Source organism: Dipodomys merriami, unplaced genomic scaffold (assembly GCF_024711535.1).
Source record: "Dipodomys merriami isolate MVZ:Mamm:240054 unplaced genomic scaffold, mDipMer1.0.p SCAF_57, whole genome shotgun sequence".
Lineage (NCBI taxonomy): Eukaryota > Metazoa > Chordata > Mammalia > Rodentia > Heteromyidae > Dipodomys > Dipodomys merriami.
The window spans coordinates 2,967,348-2,988,389 of NW_027206146.1; the positions used below are offsets into that span (position 1 = coordinate 2,967,348).

The window sequence follows — 21,042 nt, forward strand, 5'->3', positions numbered from 1 at the left end:
ATGGTGGGTGTGCTGAGCATCTGCTCCCAGCACTGTGGAGCTCCCTTGAGACTGGGATTACTGACATTCTCCCTCCTTGTTCTCTCTCAGTTTCACCTCAACAGCATCAAGAAAGTGTCCACCATCGCCTTGGCCCTTGGAGTGGAAAGGACATGAAGTGAACTCCTCCTCTTCCTTACAGGTGGGGAATCTTGGGGCCCAGAGCAGTAGGGATGCCTGGAGATGGCTTCTGCTTAATAAGAGAAGCCCATGGCAGGGACCCTGGATGATGGGGTACAGAGGCTGAGGGGCAGGTTGACAAGCTTTATGTACTGCAGGACTGTGTTGAGGGGAAGGCTGAGGAAGAAGAAGGTGGAGGCAGGATGTCCTCTCGGAAGTCTGCTGGAAGGCAGCTGCAGATCTGGTGCGAGACTCCCAGCCTGAGGCCTGCCTCAGGTCTGCCAGGGGGATACAGTTATGTGACTTGTACTAGAGACATGAAGAGCATTCAGTCCATTTACTACCTAAATTTCAGCTGTGAGGACAGTGTCATCAGACAATGTTCTGCCTGCCTGGATGGAAAGAACTGGGGCTTGGGATGGGGGAAATGTTGGAGCTTCAGACCACGAGCTGCCGGGTATCCAGAAAAGTGGGGCTCAGAGCCCCAAGGGACGTTAGGTCCCTTCTTTGGACTTGCTGCCTGGGAGCCTTTCCAATTGCATGTGGCAGGTCCCGTGTCCTTTGGGAAAAGGTGGTGCTGTCCAGATAGCAAAGCAGAAGCCTCAGTCTCATGCCAGCAGAACATGCAGGATTGGTTTTGTAAGCGATTACTGCAGCATGATTGTGGGCTAGAGCAAAATCCCAGGCTGGCATCTTAACGGTCAGAGTTCTGGAGGTAGTGCTCTGAGCCCTGGGTGCTGTGCTTCCTGTGGTGAGTCCTAGGTCAGAAAGGAAGAATCCCCAAGATCGCCGGTGTCCCAGCCTGCCCTGCCCAGCCCTGAGGCCTGAGACTGTGGCTTGGCTTGGCACTGTCTTCGGGTGGGAGCCGGGCACAGGGGCCTTTGGTTGGGGGCAGGCTGGGGGAGCAATAGCCTGCTAAGCCTCCAGGAGGCAGTAGCTGAACCGAGTCTGAACAGATAGAAAAGGATTTTTGGCAGAGAACAGTGCTGAGAGTGTAAGCTGTACCTGAACAGGAAATCTGCTTGCCACAGTGTTGCACAGGATGGGACTCAGTCTCCCCTCCCAGAGGGCTGCAGAGTGGCCCTGTCACGCAGTGCTCTGCCACCCATCCCCAGCTCATATCTTTTTCTCTGTGCTTGCCCTGCCCCTACAGACACCATCTACGATGAGGATGAGATCCTTCTGGCCCTGGCAGAGCAGCTGGGAACCTTTCCCCACCTGGTGGGGGTCCCCGAGTATGTGCACTGTCTGCTGGTGAGTGGCATGCGGGGTCCTCGCTCCCATCCCCGGAGCAGAGACAGGAGCCATGGAGCAGGGTTGGGAGGGGGGCAAGGTGCTGTCCAGGGGCATGGCCTCAGGGCTGGAGGGCTGAGCAGAGCATCAGTGCCACCCCCACCTCCCCCACCCCTGTAGCCGCCACTGGGGTCTTTGGCCACAATGGAGGAGACGGTGGTGTGGGACAAGGCAGTGGAGTCCTTGCGGGCCATCTCCCATGAGCACTTGCCCTCTGACCTCGAAGCCCATTTGTGCCCCTGGTGAAACGGCTGGCGGGGGGCGACCACTGGTTCACCTCCCAAACTTCGGCCTGCGGCCTCTTCTCCGTCTGCTACCCACGAGTGTCCAGCGCTGTGAAGGCAGAGCTCCGCCAGTGAGTCCCGGGCTCCCTTGCCACCTCCTGCACCACCACCCTTGTCCTGTCCCCTTGGGATAGCTCACCTGCTGGGCCTCATGGGCAGTCCCCTCCCCCTCCCATGGGTGAGTGAATGTGCAGTAACCCTACCTGCTGCTCCCTTGAGCTGCCCTGGCCAAAGACCACCCTCCTCCTCTTCCTCCTATCCGGAGTGAAGCCTCCAATGCCCTGGGCAAGAACCATGGCGCCCAAGGGTCCACGCCCTCTGAACTCTCTTGGTTTCTTGAATTCCTACTGCCCAGCACCACTCTGGATCCTCAGGTACTTCAGGAACCTCTGCTCAGATGACACCCCCATGGTGCGGCGGGCCACAGCTTCCATGCTGGGGAAGTTCACCAAGGTCCTAGAGATGGACAACATCAAGAGTGAGATCATCCCCATGTTCTCCATCGTAGCCTCTGATGAGCAGGAGGGTACCTGCTCCGCCCTTCATCCTCCCTCCCTTGGTCGCTCCCCCGATTCCACCACTGGGCCATCTGCCCTTATGCCCCATGGGCACTCAGCACCCCTTCTGCTCCCCAGGACTCTGTGCGGCTGCTGGCAGTGGAGGCGTGTGTGAATCTCGTCCAGCTCCTGCCCCAGGAGGGCCTGGAGGTCCTGGTGTTGCCCACACTGCGCCAGGCGGCCGAGGACAAGTCCTGGCGCATCCGCTACATGGTGGCTGACAAGTTCACTGAGGTGAGTGAGGCCTGCAGTGCACAGGCAGGGCCAAGGCTGAAGGGAAGAGGGAGGTGTGTCTGTCCTGCATGGGATTGGGCAGCCTGACGTCCGTGAGCAGAGAAGCCAGGGCTGGATCTTGGCAGGGTCAGGGGTGCACATTCACACTGGGAAGCTGTCACTTGCCCTGATTTGTACATGGCAGGGCCCGGGAAAGGTGGGAAAGTCAAGCTCTCTGTCCTGGGCTCCAAGCGAGACTCTTGTCCTGCCCAGGAGTGGAAACTGCAGACAGACAAGGAGCTGAGGTAGAAACAGGGCTGCCCACCCGCACTCCATACCAGTTACACTGGTAAAAGAGCATGAGGCCCTTGGAGGGCTACCCTTGTTTGTGCATTAGTATGGACCCATCAGTTCTGGTGCTGGTCAGGAGCAAGTGTAAGGAATCTCTGGCAACCAAGAAAAGTCAGAGTCACTAGGCACACATTTGTCCAGAGGTGTGTTCATACTGGCAACTGGGGCTATGAACTGGGGCCTTGTGCTCACTGGGGAGGTGCCCCCCTTCTTGAGGCACACCCTACCCTTTGGATTTATTTTTCAGCTAGGATCTCCACCTTTGCCTAGACTAACCTTGGACTCCAATTCTCCTAACTCTGCCTCCTAGATATATATCTAGCTAGATTGTAGGTGTGAGCTGCTGTGCACAGCCCATTTTATACATGTATACTGTTATTATAGAGGGAATGTACAGAGGGATTACAATGGCATGCATGAGTCAGAGAATGAGGACATTTCCTTTTTCACAGTGAGTGTCTGCTGTTCTCTCATTCCCTCCCAGCTCCTCCCTCCCATTTCTAACATGAGTTGTGCAGTTCACTTTCATCAGTGTCCTGTGAGCTCCATGGATGCACTTTTTTTTTCTATCCTTTTTCCCTCCCTGGACCTTCCCAGAGATAAACACGAGAACAGACTCTTTATCAGATAAAGAACACAGAAGTATCAAAAGCTAAAACCAAAAAATATATATGTATCTTGTTTCCACATCTTGGGATTTGTTTCAGTATGTGTAATATTTTATATAAATATGAAGTGACGCTTAGACATTGGGCCTTTGTAATTCTCTCCTAAGACTAAATTCCTTTGGTCTCACTGTGTGTGAGTCTCTGGAATCTTGTGGCATTTGTCATATCCCAGTGCATTTTAGATCTAACTTCCTTATATCAGAGAGAACGTGCACCATTAATCTCCAATCTTGACATACCTCACTTCACATGATTTGTTCTAGTTCCATCCATTTCCCTGCAAAGGACATTATTTTATTCTTCCTAATGACTGTGTAAAGTTCCATTGTCCACATTTTGTGGGTCCACTCATCTACTGTGGGGCATCTGGGCTGTTTCTGTATCTTGGCTATTGTGAGTAGTGTGGCAGTCAACATGGGTGTGCAGGTGTCCTTGTCATGATGCTCAGTGTAGATGCCCAGGAGTGGGTGGTAAGGAAGGTCTGTGTTTAGTATTTGCAGGAACCTGCAGGCTGCTGTGCTGAGTAGCTGCACTAGTTCACATTCCTACCAGCTGCACAGTAGGGCTCCTTTTCTCCACATGCCCACCAGCATTTTTTCCAATTCACAATGCTGGCCAATCTAACTGGATTAAGATGGAATCTCAGGGTTGTTGTGATTTGTACTTCCTTCATCCCCAGAGATGATGAGCATTTTCTCCTGTGTTTCTTTGCCATTTTTCCCTCTTCTGAGATGTCTCTCCTTAGCTTCCCTGGCCCTTTAGTGACTCAGCCCACTATATTTTAGTATAAATGTAAAAGCAGGAAACACTGCATTGCTGGCATGTTTTTGGATCAGGTCACAGAAAGCCCCATTTGGGATAATGTGAACTAAGGTCTGTGGTTTCTGCGTACGCTACTGGGGATGAGGCCCAGCTCTGGGGAGAGCAGCCTGCCTAGTCTCGACACCTCTGCCCCGCTTCTGCCTAGATTTTGACCTCAATGGTGAGAGAGGCTGCCAGACCCCCTTTCGCTCCACACATCCCGCCTCTCCCTGGTTTTGGGTTTACAGCTCCAGAAAGAAGTGGGGCTTGAGATCACCAAGACAGACCTGGTGCCCACCTTCCAGAACCTGATGAAGGACTTCGAGGCCGAGGTGAGGGCCGCGGCCTCCTACAAGGTGAAAGGTGTGTGCCTGTGACCCATGCTTGAGGAGGGCAGCTCAGGGTGGAGGTGCAGCTGGCTCTATCTCATCCCCCACCCTGGCCTGCAGAGTTCTGCGAGAACCTCTCTTCGGATTGTTGGGAGAATTGGATCATGACCCAGATCTTGCCATGCATCAAGGTAACTGGTTTGGCGGAGGGAGTCAGTGGGCATGAAAGAGGGCACAGAACAGGCTGTGGAAATGCCCCAGGCACCTGGGTCACAGGCTGCAGCCAAGGAGATGGAGGCATGGACCCTGCAGCCCACCCTCATGCCCCCTGCCAATCATGTGCATAGGAGGCTGAGGCAGGTCCCCCTGTGGCTCTCTCCCTTCTCCCTCCCAGGAACTGGTGTCAGATGCCAACCATCATATGAAGTCCCCCCTGGCCTCCGTCATCATGGGCTTCTCTCCCATCCTGGGAGACAACACCATCGAGAACCTCTTGCCCCTCTTCCTGGCCCAGCTGAAGGACGAGGTGAATCTCCCCTTTCCCAGTCTCCCACCCATGTGATCAATCACCATCCTGGAATCCATTGAGTATCCCCAGCGTCAGGTTGGGACGGGGGCAGTGGCCCTGGGGAGATGGCAGGTCTGTAGGGTGTTGCTGTGGGGTGGCACTCCCCTCCCCCCATTCTGGGACAGGCATCACTGGAGCCTGTGGAGGCCCTAGTGTTCACATCCTCCTATTATTCACATCCTCCTACTGCTCAAGTCCTCTTACTGTTCACTGAGCCACACCCCTGCCCTGGGAAAATCATCCATGTTTTTTGATGAGCACATAGCATTGTCTCAAAGCCTAGGTTTCCCACTGGGTATGGCAAGCATTCCCAAGGCCCCTGTGGTCAAGGACATCGGTGTGAGTCTCCTTTATGGCTTTATATCTTTTTTTTTGGTTACTCATGTGGATTGAACTCTGGTGCTGGCTGCTGTGCCTCAGCACTTCAGTTGAGGGAGGGCACTCTACCACCTGAGCCACAGCCTGGTTTTCTGGTGGTTTATTGGAGATAAGAGTCTCATGGACTTTCCTGCCCTGGCTGGATTTGAACCATGATCCTCATATCTCAGCCTTCTGAGTAGCTAGGATGACAGGAGTGAGCCACTGGCACCTGTCTAGGTTTGTGTCTATTAAAGTCTAAATTATACCTGAGAAAAACATATTTATGTTTCTTGTCTGGCTTGTTTTCCTTCCAAAAATGTATGATGAATTCCAGTTCCATCCATTTTCCTGCAGGTGCCAGGCTTTGTTCTTCATGGAAAGTTGTTTTTTAGGAGAACAGACAGATACACAAGATCGAAAGGAGTAGACGGTAATAGACAGTATATTAAAAATTTGGAGCTTTTTTGTGGTGGGGAAGTGATATACAACATAAAGCTGACAGTATTTTCCAGATCTGTATACACCTTTCCATACTGTGAAGCACTGACACAGCTCTACCCTGTGCCTGTCAGCTAGGAGGGAGAGCTGGCCCAGCCCAGTTATAAACCATCACTACATAGAGATGACACTTCACCAGCCAAGACAAAATTGAAAGTTCAGGGTGGAAAACTGTCCCAAGCAAATAGAAACTGTCCTGAAAGGAATTCCTAGTTGATTGTCCCATGAGAGCAGGGGAGACATCAAACCCAAGTTAGGTTGATGAGATAAAGACCATCACCCTCTGCTGATAGACACCGAGCCAGCACACAGATGCCTACTGCTGCCCCAGTTTCATGAACTAGTACTACTGGATGACATGGACTCGTAAGTCCAGACCAAGTTAGAATGTTGGCTTAAGACCCCCTCTCCTCAAGTGATAGGCTGTCAAGCCCAAAGTCAGCCATAAGACTTAAGGATCAAATGAAGGAACTAGTTTACAAATTCAAGAATCAAAACCATAGCACAACTTTCCAGAACTTCTGGGATGCAGCAAAACTTCCCAGGGAATTTACAGCTGTTTCGGCCTGGCATGAAAACAGTCAGGTGTCTCTAATGCAATCACCGATGAAGCACAGTCTAAAAGCAAACCCAGAACAGTGGATAGAAAGATAATCATAAGGACTGGGAAGGTGGCTCAGTGGTAGAGCACGTGCCTTGTACGCTTGATGCCCTGGGTTCAATTCCTCAGCACCACATAAGCAGGGAAAAAACCCGGAAGTGACCCTGTGGTTAAAATGGTAGAATGCTAGCCTGACCTGAAGAGATGAGGGACAGTGCCCAGGCCCAGAGTTCAGGCCCCACGACTGGACTCCCCCACCCCTCGCAGAAAAGAAAGATAATCATAAAAATCAACATAGAGCCAGCCAGGCACTGATGGCTGCTCACCACTAATCAGAGCTACTCCAGAAGTTCAGATCTTAGGATTGTGGTTCAAAGAAATCAGAAATGTCCATGAGGCTTATTATCAATAAACATCCCCAGAATGTATAAAGCAGAGCTGTGGCTCAAGTAATAGCGCACTAGCCTGGAGGAAAAGAGGCTTAGCAACAGTGCCCAGGCCCTGAGTTCAAGCCCTAGGACAGGCACACACATAAACACACACACACACACACACACACACACACACACACACACACACACACACACACACACACACAATCAGGGTAAAAATGAAAAAAAATGGGGATTAAAAGAACAATGTAAAAAAAATCTGTGAAAGAAGCTAAGTGCTGGTGTTTCATGCCTGTAATCCTAGCTACTCAGGAGGCTGAGATCTGAGGATCAATGTTCAAAGCCAGCCGAGGCAGGAAAGTCCATGAGACTCATCTCCAATAAACCACCAGAAAACTGGAAGTGGCCACTGTGGCTCAAGTGATAGAGTGTTTGCCTTGGGCTAAAGAGCTGAGGGACAGTGCTCAGGTCCAGAGTTCGAGCCTCAGGACTGACAAAAAAAAAAACAGGGAAGGTAAGAACTTTCCTTGGTAAGATAGCTAAGACTGACAAGCCTTAATCCAAGAACAGTGAAGATATCAACTAAGAAAACTAGTATGTCATAACAGTTTAAATTCAAGTTGTCACTTGTGTTAATCCAACACATTAGAAAATATACAAGAAATGGATCCACTTCTTTGCATGTTGGACCCATCAGGTTTGATCCAAGATGATTTTAGTCACCTAACTATATCTGTAATCAAGGAGTAAATACATTCACTGACAGGTTCCACCAAGTGTTCAGAGATACCATCAATGCTCCTCAGACAGGTTCAAAAAGTAGGAAAGGAAGAAGGCTACCAAACTCCCTCTCATACCAAAATGAGAACAGACTAGAGACAAGATTAGACACCTATTTCCTTGAAGAGCACAGATGTAAAATATTGCATAACATACCTGCAAGTAATTTCAACAATGCATTGAAAGATCATGCACCATGCCCACATTACATTCCACCCAAAATTGCAAGTGTGGCTCAACCAGTCCTGGATAATTTGAAGAGTAAGACCCTGGACACCTGTGACTTGCACCTGTCATCCTAGCGACTGAGGCTAAGATCTGAGGATCACAGTTCAAAGTCAGCCTGGGTAGAAAAGTCCAGCAGACTCTTCAATTCCCTACCAGAAAACTGGAAGTGGCACTAAGCTGCAAGTGGTAGAGCACTAACCATGAGTAAAAGAGCTCAGGGACAGCACCCAGGCTCTGAGTTCAAGCCCCACTACTGATTTTCCGCTGCTTCCCTCCCCCCCCAAAGTCATTATAACAAGGATCCATCTGTTTAAAGGTTTGTCCGCCAAGGCACTATCAGCTGTAAGAAGTGAGTAGTTAGGGATTTTAATGAAGTAGAAACAATAGTAAGGTAGATACAGACTGGTAGGGACAGGACTAGGCAAGGTGTATACAGTATGCAATAGTGGCCACCATCATGCCTGGACTCAGGTGTGACACAGAAACAGAAGTCAAATGGTGCCTGTGCTAGGCGTCAGTCAATAGTTACTCCCAGATCTGACCTGGTGTGAGTGCTTCCTCCAAAATCCTCCTCAGAACAGGACTTTCGTGGCCCTTCCTGATTCCGCTGTTTTGATCCCAATGGCAGTGCTTCTCCAGGCTGGTTGTTTTGCAAGGATGGTCACCACAGTGTGGCCTGCTCTACCAGCAAGAGGTGCACAAAGGGTGGGGCCCGGAGCACCCAATCTAAGCATGCAGGGTGTGGGGGGGAGCTGACCTCCCATCTGGTTCACGGACTGAGTCGCACCTTTCTGTAACAACCCATTTTTCCTGAATGGCTTTGTCAGGAGCTTCAAGTCATCCCCAGGAGTGAGAGGTGGGTGGGTCTGATCCCTCCTTCATATTGAGCATAGTCACCAGGTGCTGCTGTGAATAAAGCCAAGTCAGGAGCTGGCTGTGAGCTCTGGCTGGCAGCTGTGCTGCAGGGGAGAAGGAGTCGGGGGATCTGGCCACCTCGTGGCAAGGACACAGGTGACAGGAAAGGGATTCGTACAAGATGGTGGCGCAGAACTGAGGGTGCTCAGGAAGAAAGGAGGAGACAGAAATGGAGAGAGACATCCTGAATATGCAAACTCTCCAGAAGTAATGAGTCCAGGCAAGGCTGCAAGGCAGCATGAGGACCGGCGGCTGTGCTTCCAGTGGACTGCAGGGATGTGTGGGTTGCAGAGCCTAATTTTGAGCTGGAGAGCTGAGGGACAGCGCCTAGGCATAGAGTTCAAGCCCCACTGCCGACCAAAAATAAAAAAGAGGAAAAGCTCCTGGACTGTTGCTGAGCGCTGTGGGGGAGGGGAAGTGGGGGGCGTGGGTTGTGTTGGATTTGGATCAGGCTCAAGACAGAGTGTGAGGTGGGTGGAGGTTGGGGTGCTCCTGGGGAGGCGGTGCTCAGAGGGGGTGGGGTGGGGGCAGGGAAAGCCTGTGTCCCCTCACAAGGCAGGGAGCTGGTGGAGGATGTGCTGCCCCTAGGTCAGGAGGCTAAGTCCACATCCAATCTCTCCATGGTGATACAGATGGGGAGGACCTCTGGGGACAGGAACACCAGGGGTCAGGAGAGGACCAGGTGTGCGTGAGGTTAATGATGAAACCAGACAGCTCCCCAAAGAGCTCAGAGCATATGTGTGCTGTGTGGAATGACTTTGGGCTGGATTAAGGGCGTGGGGCAGGTACAGAATCTGGCTAAAGCCAGTGTGGGGGGAGGGAGTGCAGGGACGGCGGGGCCTCTGGTTCAAGCCTTTCTGTGGTGGGGTGGCTGTGGGAACTTCAGGATCAGGAGGAGGCGCCTGGCTCAGAGCCCACAGTCCACTCAACACCCGGTATAGTCCCTGGATGGCTCCTGGAGGCAGGCCTGCCATCTGCTTGCATTCCTTTTCTGTGCAGGTCCCAGGACTTGAACTCAGGGCCTGGGTCCTATCTCTGAGCTTTTGTGCTCAGGGCTGGTGACTGTCCCCGGGACATCATTGCTACTTCTGGCTTGCTGTCACCCTGATATTCATTCCTGAGAAGAAAAGGGTGGAGGTGAAGAGCCCTGGACTGGAGGGTCCTGCCTGTCATTCAGCACAGCAGCCCTCACCGGCACTCCAGAGGCTGTGGTAAAGTGACCTCATAATAAGGGGCATGATAAGCACTGCAGGAAATGTCACAATAGCCAAGGAAGGGACTTTCTTAAGGAGCCTTCGTGTTGTAAAAACAACTTTACATTTAAAAATGTGCTTTTCAAAAGTACACTTAATGTTCTTGTTGAATTAGCAGAGAGTCTAGAGATATGTAACATAGACCTCCAAGGAAAAGAAAGAGTTGTGAAAATAAATTATGTGGAAGAAATAAGCACGGACAAGACTAAGGGAGTAACTGTCAGGAAGGAGCCTTGATGTTTGTGGTCAGTGCTACACCAGCAGGACTCCCTTCCTTCCTTCCTTCCTTCTTTCCTTCCTTCCCTCCTTCTTTGCTTGCTTCCTTCTTTCCTTGCTTCCTTCCTCCTCCTCCTTCTTTCTTTCCTTTCTATCTACCTTCCTTCCTTCCTTCCTTCCTTCTTTGATGTCTTACCATCTCTCTTCTCTGTCTGTCTCTGTTTGTCTGTCTGTCTGTCTGTGTCCCTCATTTTCTCTTTCCATCTTTGTACCAGTCCTAGGCCTTGAACGCTGGGCCTCTGTTCTATCCCTGGTACGATTTTGCTCAAGGCTAGCGCTATACCACTTCAGCCACAACACCACCTCCATTTTTTTAGTGGTTTATTGGAGATGACAGTCTCAGAGAAATTTTTCCCTAGACTGGCTTTGAACTATAATCCTTAGATCTCACCTTCTCAGGAACTCAGAACACAGCCATCAACCACCAACACCCAGCTGCTATTTTCTTTCCAACTACTTTCTTCTCCAGAACAGAAAGCACTTTAAGAATGATTTGCTTTGTTGCATAGGTAACTATTAAAGAGAGAAAGAAAAAAATCAAAAGGCTCAAAATGGAATTAGGAAAACATGTTAGGTGAGTTTAACCAGTTTATCTTGAACTTGAAACCACCACCAGGTAATGGGACAGATTCTCTGGGAGAAGTTGACATGATCTAATAAGCATTATTTCAAAATCTAACATTTCCACTTTCATTTAATTTTGTGGGCCAGCACAATAGAGACAGATGAACACACACACAGATATATAGTACACAAATGTGCAGATGTGGACGTGTGTGCATACCTCTATCTCTCAGCTGATATTACCTAGGTGTGGAGATCGTTGAAGGGCCAAGCAAAGTTCAGCAGAGATGCAAGCTTGGTGGTCCTCAGGTGAGGAACACTTTCTTATTCTTTGTGCAGGCGAAGAGGAGGTTGTAGGGAGTGGAGTGTCTGCTCATGAGCAGGAAAGGGCTGAGGGCTGGGAAACATCCCATAGCAAATGCCCCTATAAGGTACAGCATAGGGCTGGGGTTGTAAATCACAGCCAAGCACATTTGAGAGATGCAGGACATAGTGTAAAAGGAGACAAAGGCAGTCACCAGGAGGAGGATGCTTATGGTAGCTCTGGACTCGAGAGAGGCTCTGGTGGAGACACTGGTCCTCTGGATGTGTCGCATTTTCTGCTTGTGTCTGTACAGGACGAAGAGCATGGATGTGCTGGCCCAGAGCATGAGCCCCAAACACAGAACATCAGGCACCGAGAGCATGGTCCCAAGAAGCACATCCTCAACTGGATCATGACGCGCAGAACAGTATCCAAAGGCTTTTAAGATTGTGATGTTGTTGTGTGCTTTCCATCCGGTGATATACATGGGAAAAACAATGCTCACCAGGGGGAAAACCCCCCAGCTGAGGTAGACGGTGGAGACAATGTGCTTGTGGGCTCTCCCCTTCAGCCCTGCCCACTTGGAGTCCCCCTGGCTGATGCTCACAGCCTGGAAGATGCAGAGGGAGCAAGTGCTACCTATCGCCACCCCCCTGCCCACTCGGCAAAGATAGAAGACAATTTTGCACCCCATATCATTGAAGAAATTTCTCCAGCCCCAAGCCACCATGGTTTGGGGAACACCCCCACACAGAAGACATAGGAAGTTGGCCACAATTAAGTGCCTAAGAATCAAGTCTGTGGCTCTCATCCTGTTCCCCATGCAGGAAAGGAATAGATAATGGGAGAGAAGAGACAAATTACCCACAAAACCAACCACAGTCTGGGCTAAGAGGATCACCCCCATAGACACATGGGCATCTGCCATACTCTCTGTTCCTTGAGTCTCATCCAGAGGCTCTGGCTTAGGAAACTGAGGCCTGCACGGGGCCAAGGAAACTCAACATTCTCCATTCAGCATTCAGACCACTGGAAATACTGTCCTACTATCTCTCATGTATTAGGAAAAATCCAATTCTATTCATCCATCAGGAAGAGGAAGATGGCATGTTCAGGGAAATGGGTAAACCTGGAGAAATGGCATTAAGCGAAGGTGAGTCAGGTTCTGAGATGAAGGCGGCTACATTTCTCCTCTGTAGAATCAGATCTAAGATTCTAAACAAGCAAGACCCCAGGGGCTCAAGACTGTAATCCTAGCTAAACAGGGGCTGAGACCTTGGATTCCCAATTCAAAGCCAGCCCAGAGAAGGAAAGTCTGTGAGACTCTTCTCTCCAGTTAAGCCTCAGCAAACTGGAAGTGGACCTGTGGCTCAAAGTGGTAGAGGCCTAGCCTTGAGCAAAAAGGGCTCAAGGAACATGGGCAAGCCCTGAGTTCAAGCTCTCTGAGTAAAGAAAGGAACTTGAAATATGCGTGACAGGTTCCCGGGGTCACATGCACTTAAACCTCAATAGGCTGGCTGTGGGAGTGGGTCCCAGGTGTCACTGTTTCCTCAACATGGAGCCCACATTTCACAGAAGAAATACCGGGAAGATGAACCAGGTCTGTGGTGGGGATGGTGCGGGTGAAGGAGGAGCTGGATGACAGAGACAGAGAGGGGGCAAGTTTAGGTACAAATGCCATTCTAGAGTCGCTGATGTGAACACATCTCCCACAGCCCCTGGACATTCAGCATTCCTCCTCACTTGTCATAAACCAGAACAGACTCTGTGAGGGAGAGGAAAGTTAGGAACCAACAGGGCTTGGGGGTGAGGGGCCTAGAACCCTAGTTCTTTTCACTGTCGTAGCCCATTCCTATCCTTCCCTGTTTCTTTTTCATGCAACCGGTTTCAATCTGGAATCCCTGCCCCTAAGGTGATCACTTACCCAGAGTGTGGAACCTGGGGTCTCTCCTGCAGGCTGCGCCTCTCCAGTGGCAGTGAACACAAGTGCTCGCCTCTTCTCTTAGGATGTGCATGGCAGGGCGGGTCATTTCTGAGACACACATGGGAACTTCAGAGCTTCAAAGGCCTCCTTAGATAGGGGTCCAGGAGGGCGGCAGCTGAGGTCATCTCCCACGGGAGTGGTGATTTTCCCTTCACCTCGGATGGCAAGCCATGTTCTCAGTAAACTTTTTCTTTTCCCCCATGTGACAATTATCAACACACTTTTCACTTTCATGTGGGTGCTTCACCAGGGGACGGGGAGTGGTGCAGTTGCTTACCTCTCCTGGATCCCAGTAGGCTGGCAGGAGACACTGAGGCCTGAAGCTAGGTGACTGTAAACAACCTCGGCGGTGTGTAAGCCATGTGTCACCAAAGTTTCTTACCCAAAGTACCCCTTCCCTTTTTTTTCCAGTTCTGGGACTTGAACTCAGGGCTTGGGCACTGTTCCTGAGCTGCTTTTGCTCAAAGTAGCATTCTACCATTGGCACCACAGCAGCATTTATGGCTTTTTCTATGTGTGTGCTGCTGAGGAATTGAACCCAGGGCTTCATGCATGCTAGGCAAGCACTCTACCACTGAGCCACCTTCCCAGACTCCTCATCTCAGTCTGCTTTTGTTTTATCATCATATATGCTGTTAGATAAGAAAAATGGAACCCTGTACTGATGCAATCTCAGGAGACTGATATCAGAGAATCAGGGTTCAAAGCCTGCCTGGTGAAGAAAGCCCATGAGATTCTTATCTCCACTCTCTGGTGGTAGAGTACCAGTCTGGAATAAAAGAGCTCAACAACAGCATCCAGGCCCAGAGTTCAAACCCCTAGACTGGCACAAAAGAAAGAAAGAAAATAGAATGAGACATTTCTGTACCGGAGTTTCTTTGGCAATATGGCAATTTTTTTCTAAAAATATTTTCATCCCTAGAGAACTCATTTGGAGATTAGAGGTAAGCATTTCATGCATATTCCTGAAAGCATGGTGATTTCTTTTCATGGCTGGTTATTTCTGAGGAGGTAGCTTCATTCTCTAATTCCCTACTCATTTTCATCATTAGCAGTGGTGATTTTGAAGCAGAAATTTGTCACTGTGCTCAGGAGAGGATCAGCAGTGAATCCTCACTCTGGGTTTCTGGTCTACCTCATTGCATGGACTCCATTCCTCACCTGGACCCTTCTGGTCTTGCTGACAATTCCTCTGCCCTGTTCTTGTCTGTTTCAAGAACATGCATTTGCCTATCTGTGTCTGACTTCTTGCATTTTCCACAGCGATCTGTAGTTCTACAGATGTGGCAGCAAATGACAGGATTTCCTTGTTGTTCCTGGCCTAGTTGTACTTTGTGATGGAAATAGGCTACATCTTCTTTTTGTGTGTGTGTGAAACACCTTTTTATTAAACAGCAAAGCAGAAATGCAACACAATTTGAAATATTTGTAAAATATGTCACAAAAGGGATGCAAAAGGGATGTTTGCAGTATGACTATTACATCTTCATATAGTTAAAGTCATTTATGAAATCTTATACTAACACATAAGATTATCCCAAGATAAAAGTAGTTCAAATCTAATAACCATGAGCTATATTAGTGGATCTAATTTCCTAGTATAATATCTTAATATTACCTCTGATATTGATTCTTTTACTAAATGAAATCTATGAATTAAATTTTAGAAATTGTTATGAGAATGACTAAAATTCTACCAACCAATTAGTTGCATTTACAGAGTGAGATAAAAATAATGAGCTTACCAATTATTATACATATAAAATTCTCTCATTCATGATTGTAGTACCAGTATACTCTTCAAGGAATTTGGTAACAGTTCATTGACTAGGTACAACATATAAACCTTGCAACCAAACCCTAGAGCTGGAATAGCATAGCATGTGGTGTATGTAAGATTTGTCACACTTAACCCATTTTCATATATTTAGATATATATTCCCTGGAAGATCTGTTCGGTGCCACATACAATACAAATCTGGTGTAAAAACATTTGGAGTTGGTTGCTACTTTTATCACACTATTTATTACCTATTTCTATGTATTCCTCCCAGACTTTCTACTTCTAATTGATACATAACCAAAATTATTTTTTTAGGGGTGGGGGGTCCAGTTGTTGGGCCTGAACTCTAGGCCTGGGCGCTGTCCCTCAGCTCTTCAGCTCAAGGCTAGCGCTCTATAACTTGAGCCATAGCGCCACTTCCGGCTTTTTTCTTTTTGCTTATGTGGTGCTGAGGCATCGGACACAGGGCCTCATACAGGCAAGGCAAGCACTCTACCACTGAGCCACCTTTGCAGCCAATAACCAAAATTCTTATCTTTTCAGATAGCAAGTGGGTTATTTGGTGCAAAAGCAAGTTGGTTTTTTGTTTTTCTACAGATCTCAATTTGAAAATTTAGTTTCAACTTAAAATCCTCTTTATAGCCCAAATCTGTTCTCAAATGAGTAAGAAAAATCATCAGTCCTATCTTGTTATTAGAAAGTACAACTGACAAACTTTAGGCAAGGTTTTGGTGAACCTCAGGACTTACAGATCATATTACTGTCGGGTGATTACTACTCAAAATACTTTTAATAATGTGAAACTATCTTGACTTAGGAGAAGGTAAATGGGGAAGATGAGGCAGATGGAGGAGAGGCACACAATGGTGAACAGGTACATCCATAAAGCTATGCATTCAGTAAATGATTTTGTTCACATTTTCACAACATGGTTATTTTCTTCTATATCTTACTTAAGTATGCATGTAGTAAAAGACTAAGCCTATATATCAAAGCAAATTCAATAAAACATTCATTTTCAAGTTTCATAAATATATGCAATTCTAATTATAAAGTCTCTACAACACATCTGCACATTTTCTTAGACTAACATAATATACAGACTCATGAAAGTCTCCTGTTAAATAGTTAATTTTGCCTAGATTTGAAATTATTTTCATAAACATTCAATTAAGCCACAAACAAAGGTACTGTAACGTTTGGAATCTTCCCAAGTTTTAAAGGGGAGAGAGAAGGAGGGTGGGGGAAGGGATGGAGAGAAGGAAAGGGAGAGAGAAAGAGGGAGAGAGAAGCAGCAATTCTGCAAATGAGAAGGGAACTCAATCCCTTACATTCTTTTGCTTTACATGTCAGTTGTTTGGAAAACACTAGAAGCAGACATGAAGTTTTCTATATATTGTCCAAAAACATGGTCTTCTCATTTTAAGTTCAAGTTTTCTTCCTTAACTGCATCTACTCTTGCTGAGAGATCTTCAAGTGTGTGTTGGAGTTCCAACACTTGATTAATGTTGTGCTTTTTCCTCCAGGTCTATCTGATTTCAGCATCAAAATTCATGTCAGCTTTCATCATCCTGGGCACTGAACTGTGCCTCAGACTGAAAAATCCTGATGAAGGGTCCTCAGAGGCACTCAGAGCGGTGGTATCTCAAGATCACGCCTCTGGCCAGGGGACTCCAGCACTGATGGACTAGGCTAAATCTTCTTTATGCATTCATCCACAGTTGGGCCTGTGACTCCACTGCTCTGAACCTGGCTGACTTTGCTCCACATGACCACTCATTTCTCTGCAGACACCATGGAGCTTCTGGGTTGTTTCTTGGGTGTGGTGATTAGTGCCACAGTAGATATGGTGTTCAAGGACCTACATATTCTTGAGAATATGCCTACATATTTCATTTTCTTTTTTTTTTTTCTGTTGGTTGTTTGGCCTAAACTCTGGTACAAGGTGATGTCCTTCAGCTCTTCAACTCAAGGCTAACAGTCTACAACTAGAGCCACACCACTACTTCTGGCTTTTTCTGCTTAGGCGATGCTGAGGAATTGACCCTGGTCATCATGCATGCAAGGCAATCAGTCTACCACTGAGCTACCTTCCCAGCACCTCATTTTCTATTCTTTTTTTTTTTTTTTGTCGGTAATTGGCCTGGAAACTGTCCCTTAGCTCTTCAACTCAAGGCTATGGCTCTACCATTTGAGCCACAGTGCCACTTCCAGCCTTTTCTGCTTCTGTGGTGCTGAGGAATCAAACCCAGGGCCTCCTGCATGCAAGGCAAGCAGTCTATCACTGAGCCACCTTCCCAGTCCCTTTTTTGCTTTTGAAAACAGGGTCTCAACACTGTAGTCCAGGCTAGCCTTGAACCTAGTATCCTCTTGCCTCAGCCTCCTCAGTGCTGGAATTTCAGGTGCACATCACTAAGCCCAGCTGCATTATTTACCTAACTGTTCATCAGTTCCATTGTGATCCTAAAGAGATGCATAATACCTTGATGCGAGGCTCATCTGCAGGGAAGCTCTCAGTCACTCTTCGCCTTCCCAGGGTGTGGGGCCTACTCTTCACCTCAGTGCAGCTTGCTGGTTTGCCATGCCTTGGGGGAGGAGGCCTACTGTGCCCACCAGGATTAGCTGGTCTCAGTGATGTCACTGCACTCGGCACACGTGATGTCATTGTGCTCAGTGCACTGGAGCTAGGCAGGAGAAGCACACAGGGGAGTGTTTGCAGTCCACTGTAGTGGTCGCAATCAGAGCGTTGGGGTTAGGACTTGTCTACACAGGCTGGCCTAGGCGGGTGTCCCTTGCTCCCAGCCTGGTTTCCTCAGGGGAGGGAGGGTCTCCCTGCTGCTTCTCCCTTCATGTGAACACATGACGAAAATTTGATGCACCTGTTCTCTGGGGCTGCTGGGACAAATAGCCTCACCCAGTGGCTTACATTCACAGCTTCTATGGGGATCCACTCTGAGCTCCTCTCCTCAATTCAGGCTCAGTTATGGTTCTTGATTTTCTTGGGCTTATTGATGTATCCTCAGCCTCCCCCTGTCTCTGTCCCCAGGCTGTGCCCTCTGTGTACTGACTCTTCTCCAGCTGGGGTGCTTAGGAGGACACTGTGGTTGGCTCTAGGACCCACCCTCAATTCAGAGTGAACTTATCATGGGATGTTGAAACACTCACCCACAGACACTACTTTCCTGTTCACCAGCACTGGCTCAGAACTGGGAAATAGCTTACAGGCCATGTGTAAAGACAAACAAAATTCACTGATTTTTCTACACATTTCCAGCACAGTCCACAGAAAAGCTTTGGCCCTGAAAAGTGTGATCATTTTCCCCCAGTAACAAGCAAGCATTTCCTTTTCTTTCTTTATTTTTTTTTTTTACCTGAGACTAGAACTTCAACTGGGTATCTGATGCTTTTGCTCATTGGTTGGTGCTCTACTACCAGAGCATTTCCTTATGCAACAGCAGACACAGCCCAGCCCCTCTAATTCGGTTCACTTCTCACCTTAACTTCCCCTGCTGCGAATGTGAAGGCCCAGGTTGCTTGCCTGTGTTTCTGACTCTGCCCCCACGTGGGGCTGATCAGGTCAAAGGAATCAGGACCGGGGACAAATTCTGATGGGTTCACCATAAAGGATGCTACTGAAAAGATGTGTATGGCAAGGCCCCGGGAGCCGAGTGTCTTGTCTACACTCCCTACGCTCCACCAACCCTCACATCTTCAGCTCTCTGGAAGCTCTCCAAAACCTCTCCTTTTGTTCTTTTTTTTTAATGCAGACTGCATTGGATAGGGGTGCAGGTCAGGGCTGCTGTGCTGAATGACAGGCAGGGCCCTCCGGTCTAGGGCTCTCCACCTCCACCCTTTTCTTTTCAGGAATGAATTGGAGGGTGACAGCAAGCCAGAACTAGCACTGATGTCCCGGGCACAGTCACCAGTCCTGATCACAAAAGCTCAGGGACAGGCCTCAGGCCCTGAGTTCAAGTTTTGTGACCGGCACAGAAAAGGAAAGCAAGCAGATGGCAGGCCTGCCTCCAGGAACCATCCAGGGACTATGCCGGGTGTTGAGTGGACTGTGGGCTCTGATCCAGGTGCCTCTTCCTGATCCTGAAGTTCCCACAGCCACCCCACCACAGATAGGATTGAACCACAGGCCCTGCCGTCCCTGCACTCCTTCCCCCCACACTGGCTTTACCCAGATTCTGTCCCTCCTCCATGCCCATAATCCAGTCCAAAGTCATTCCACCCAGCATAGGCGTGCTCTGGTCTTCTTGGGGAGCTGTCTCGTGTCATCATTAACCTCACACACACCTGGTCCTCTCCTGACACCTAGTGTTCCTGTCCTCAGAGGTCCTCCCCATCTGTATCACCTGGGACAGCGTGGATGTGGACTAGCCTCCTGACCTAGGGGCAGCGGGTGTCCTCCACCAGCTACCTGTCTTCTGAGGGGACACAGGTTTTCCCTGCCCCCACCCCACCCCCTCTCAGCACCTGGTCCCCAGGAGCACCCCACCCTCCAGCCATCTCACACTCTGTCTTGAACATGATCCAAATCTAAGACAGCCCATGCGCTGAGCTTCCCCTCCCCTACAGCACTCGGTAATGCTCCACGCGCTTTTCCTCTTTTTTTTTTTTTTTGGCCGGCCATATGGCTTGAACTCTGGGCCTAGGCGCTGACCCTCAGCTCTTCAGCTCAAGGTTAGGCTCTGCACCCCACGCACCCCTGCAGTCCGCTGGAAGCACAGCCGCCTGTCATCACGCTGACATGCAGCCCTGCCTGGACTCGTTACTCCTAGAGAGTTCGCACTTTCAGGACTTCTTTCTCCATCTGTGTCTCCTTTCTTCCTGTGCACCCTCAGTTCTGCACCACCATCTTGTATGAATACCTTTCCTGTCTCCTGTGTCCTTGCCACGCTGTGGCCAGACCCCTGACTCCTGCTCCCCTGCCGCACACCTGCTGGGCAGAGCTCACAGACAGCTCCTGACTTGGCTTCATTCACAGCAGCACCTGGTGACTGTGCTCAATATGAAGGAGGGATGAGACACGCTCACGTCTCACTCATGGGGATGACTTGAAGCTCCAGACAAAGCCTTTCATTAAAAATGGGTTGTGACACAAAGGTGCGACTCAGCCTGTAAACCGGCTGGGAGGTCAGCTCCCCCCCACCCCCTGCATCCTTATCTTGGGGGCTCTGGGCCCACCCCTTGTGCACCTCCTGCTGGTAGAGCAGGCCAAATTGTGGTGGCCATCCTCACAAAACCACCAGCCTGGCGAATCATCTTCTATTGCAATCAAAACAGCAGAATCCAGAAGGGCCAAGAAAGTCCTGGGAGGTTTTGGGGGGAAGCACTCATGCCAGGTTAGATCTGGGAGTAACCATTGACTGATGCCTAGGACAGGTGCCATCTGACTTCTGTTCCTGGGTCACACCCAAGTCCTGGCATGATGGTGGCCACTATTGCACACTGCACACACCTTGCCTTGTCAGGTCCCGGCCGAACAGTATCTACCTTCCCATTGCTTCTACTTCATTAAAATACCTAGCTACTCACTTCTTACAGCTGATAATGGGTTAGCGGAAAAGCCTTTAAAGCAGATGGATTCTTGGTATAATGACTTTGAGGGGGAGGGAATCAGTATTGGGGCCTGAACTCAGGGCCTGGGTGCTGTCCCTAAGCTCTTTTCCTCATGGCTAGCATTCTACCACTTGGAGCTTAGTGCCACCTCCAGTGTTCTGGTAGGGAATTGAAGAGTATCCTGGACTTTTCTGCCCAGGCTGGCTTTGAACTGTGATCCTCAGATCTCAGCCTCAGTTGCTAGGATGACAGGTGCAAGCCACAGGTGTCCAATGTCTTACTCTTCAAATTGTCCAGGACTGGTTGAGCCACACTT

At 49.1% G+C, this 21,042-nt stretch overlaps 1 protein-coding gene and 2 pseudogenes across 1 annotated transcript; 1 reads left to right on the top strand and 2 right to left on the bottom strand.

Annotated features, from left to right (window-relative positions):
- LOC138812426 (voltage-dependent calcium channel gamma-2 subunit-like) overlaps nt 1-21,042 on the bottom strand; it is a 351,801-nt pseudogene that overhangs the window by 73,216 nt on the left and 257,543 nt on the right.
- Nucleotides 1-21,042, top strand: part of LOC138812371 (serine/threonine-protein phosphatase 2A 65 kDa regulatory subunit A alpha isoform-like) — a 26,290-nt pseudogene continuing 5,248 nt past the window's right edge.
- Nucleotides 11,396-12,322, bottom strand: LOC138812373 (vomeronasal type-1 receptor 4-like). Its single transcript, XM_070000330.1, has one exon. The coding sequence runs from the start codon at nt 12,320-12,322 to the stop codon at nt 11,396-11,398; it is 927 nt and encodes a 308-aa protein (XP_069856431.1).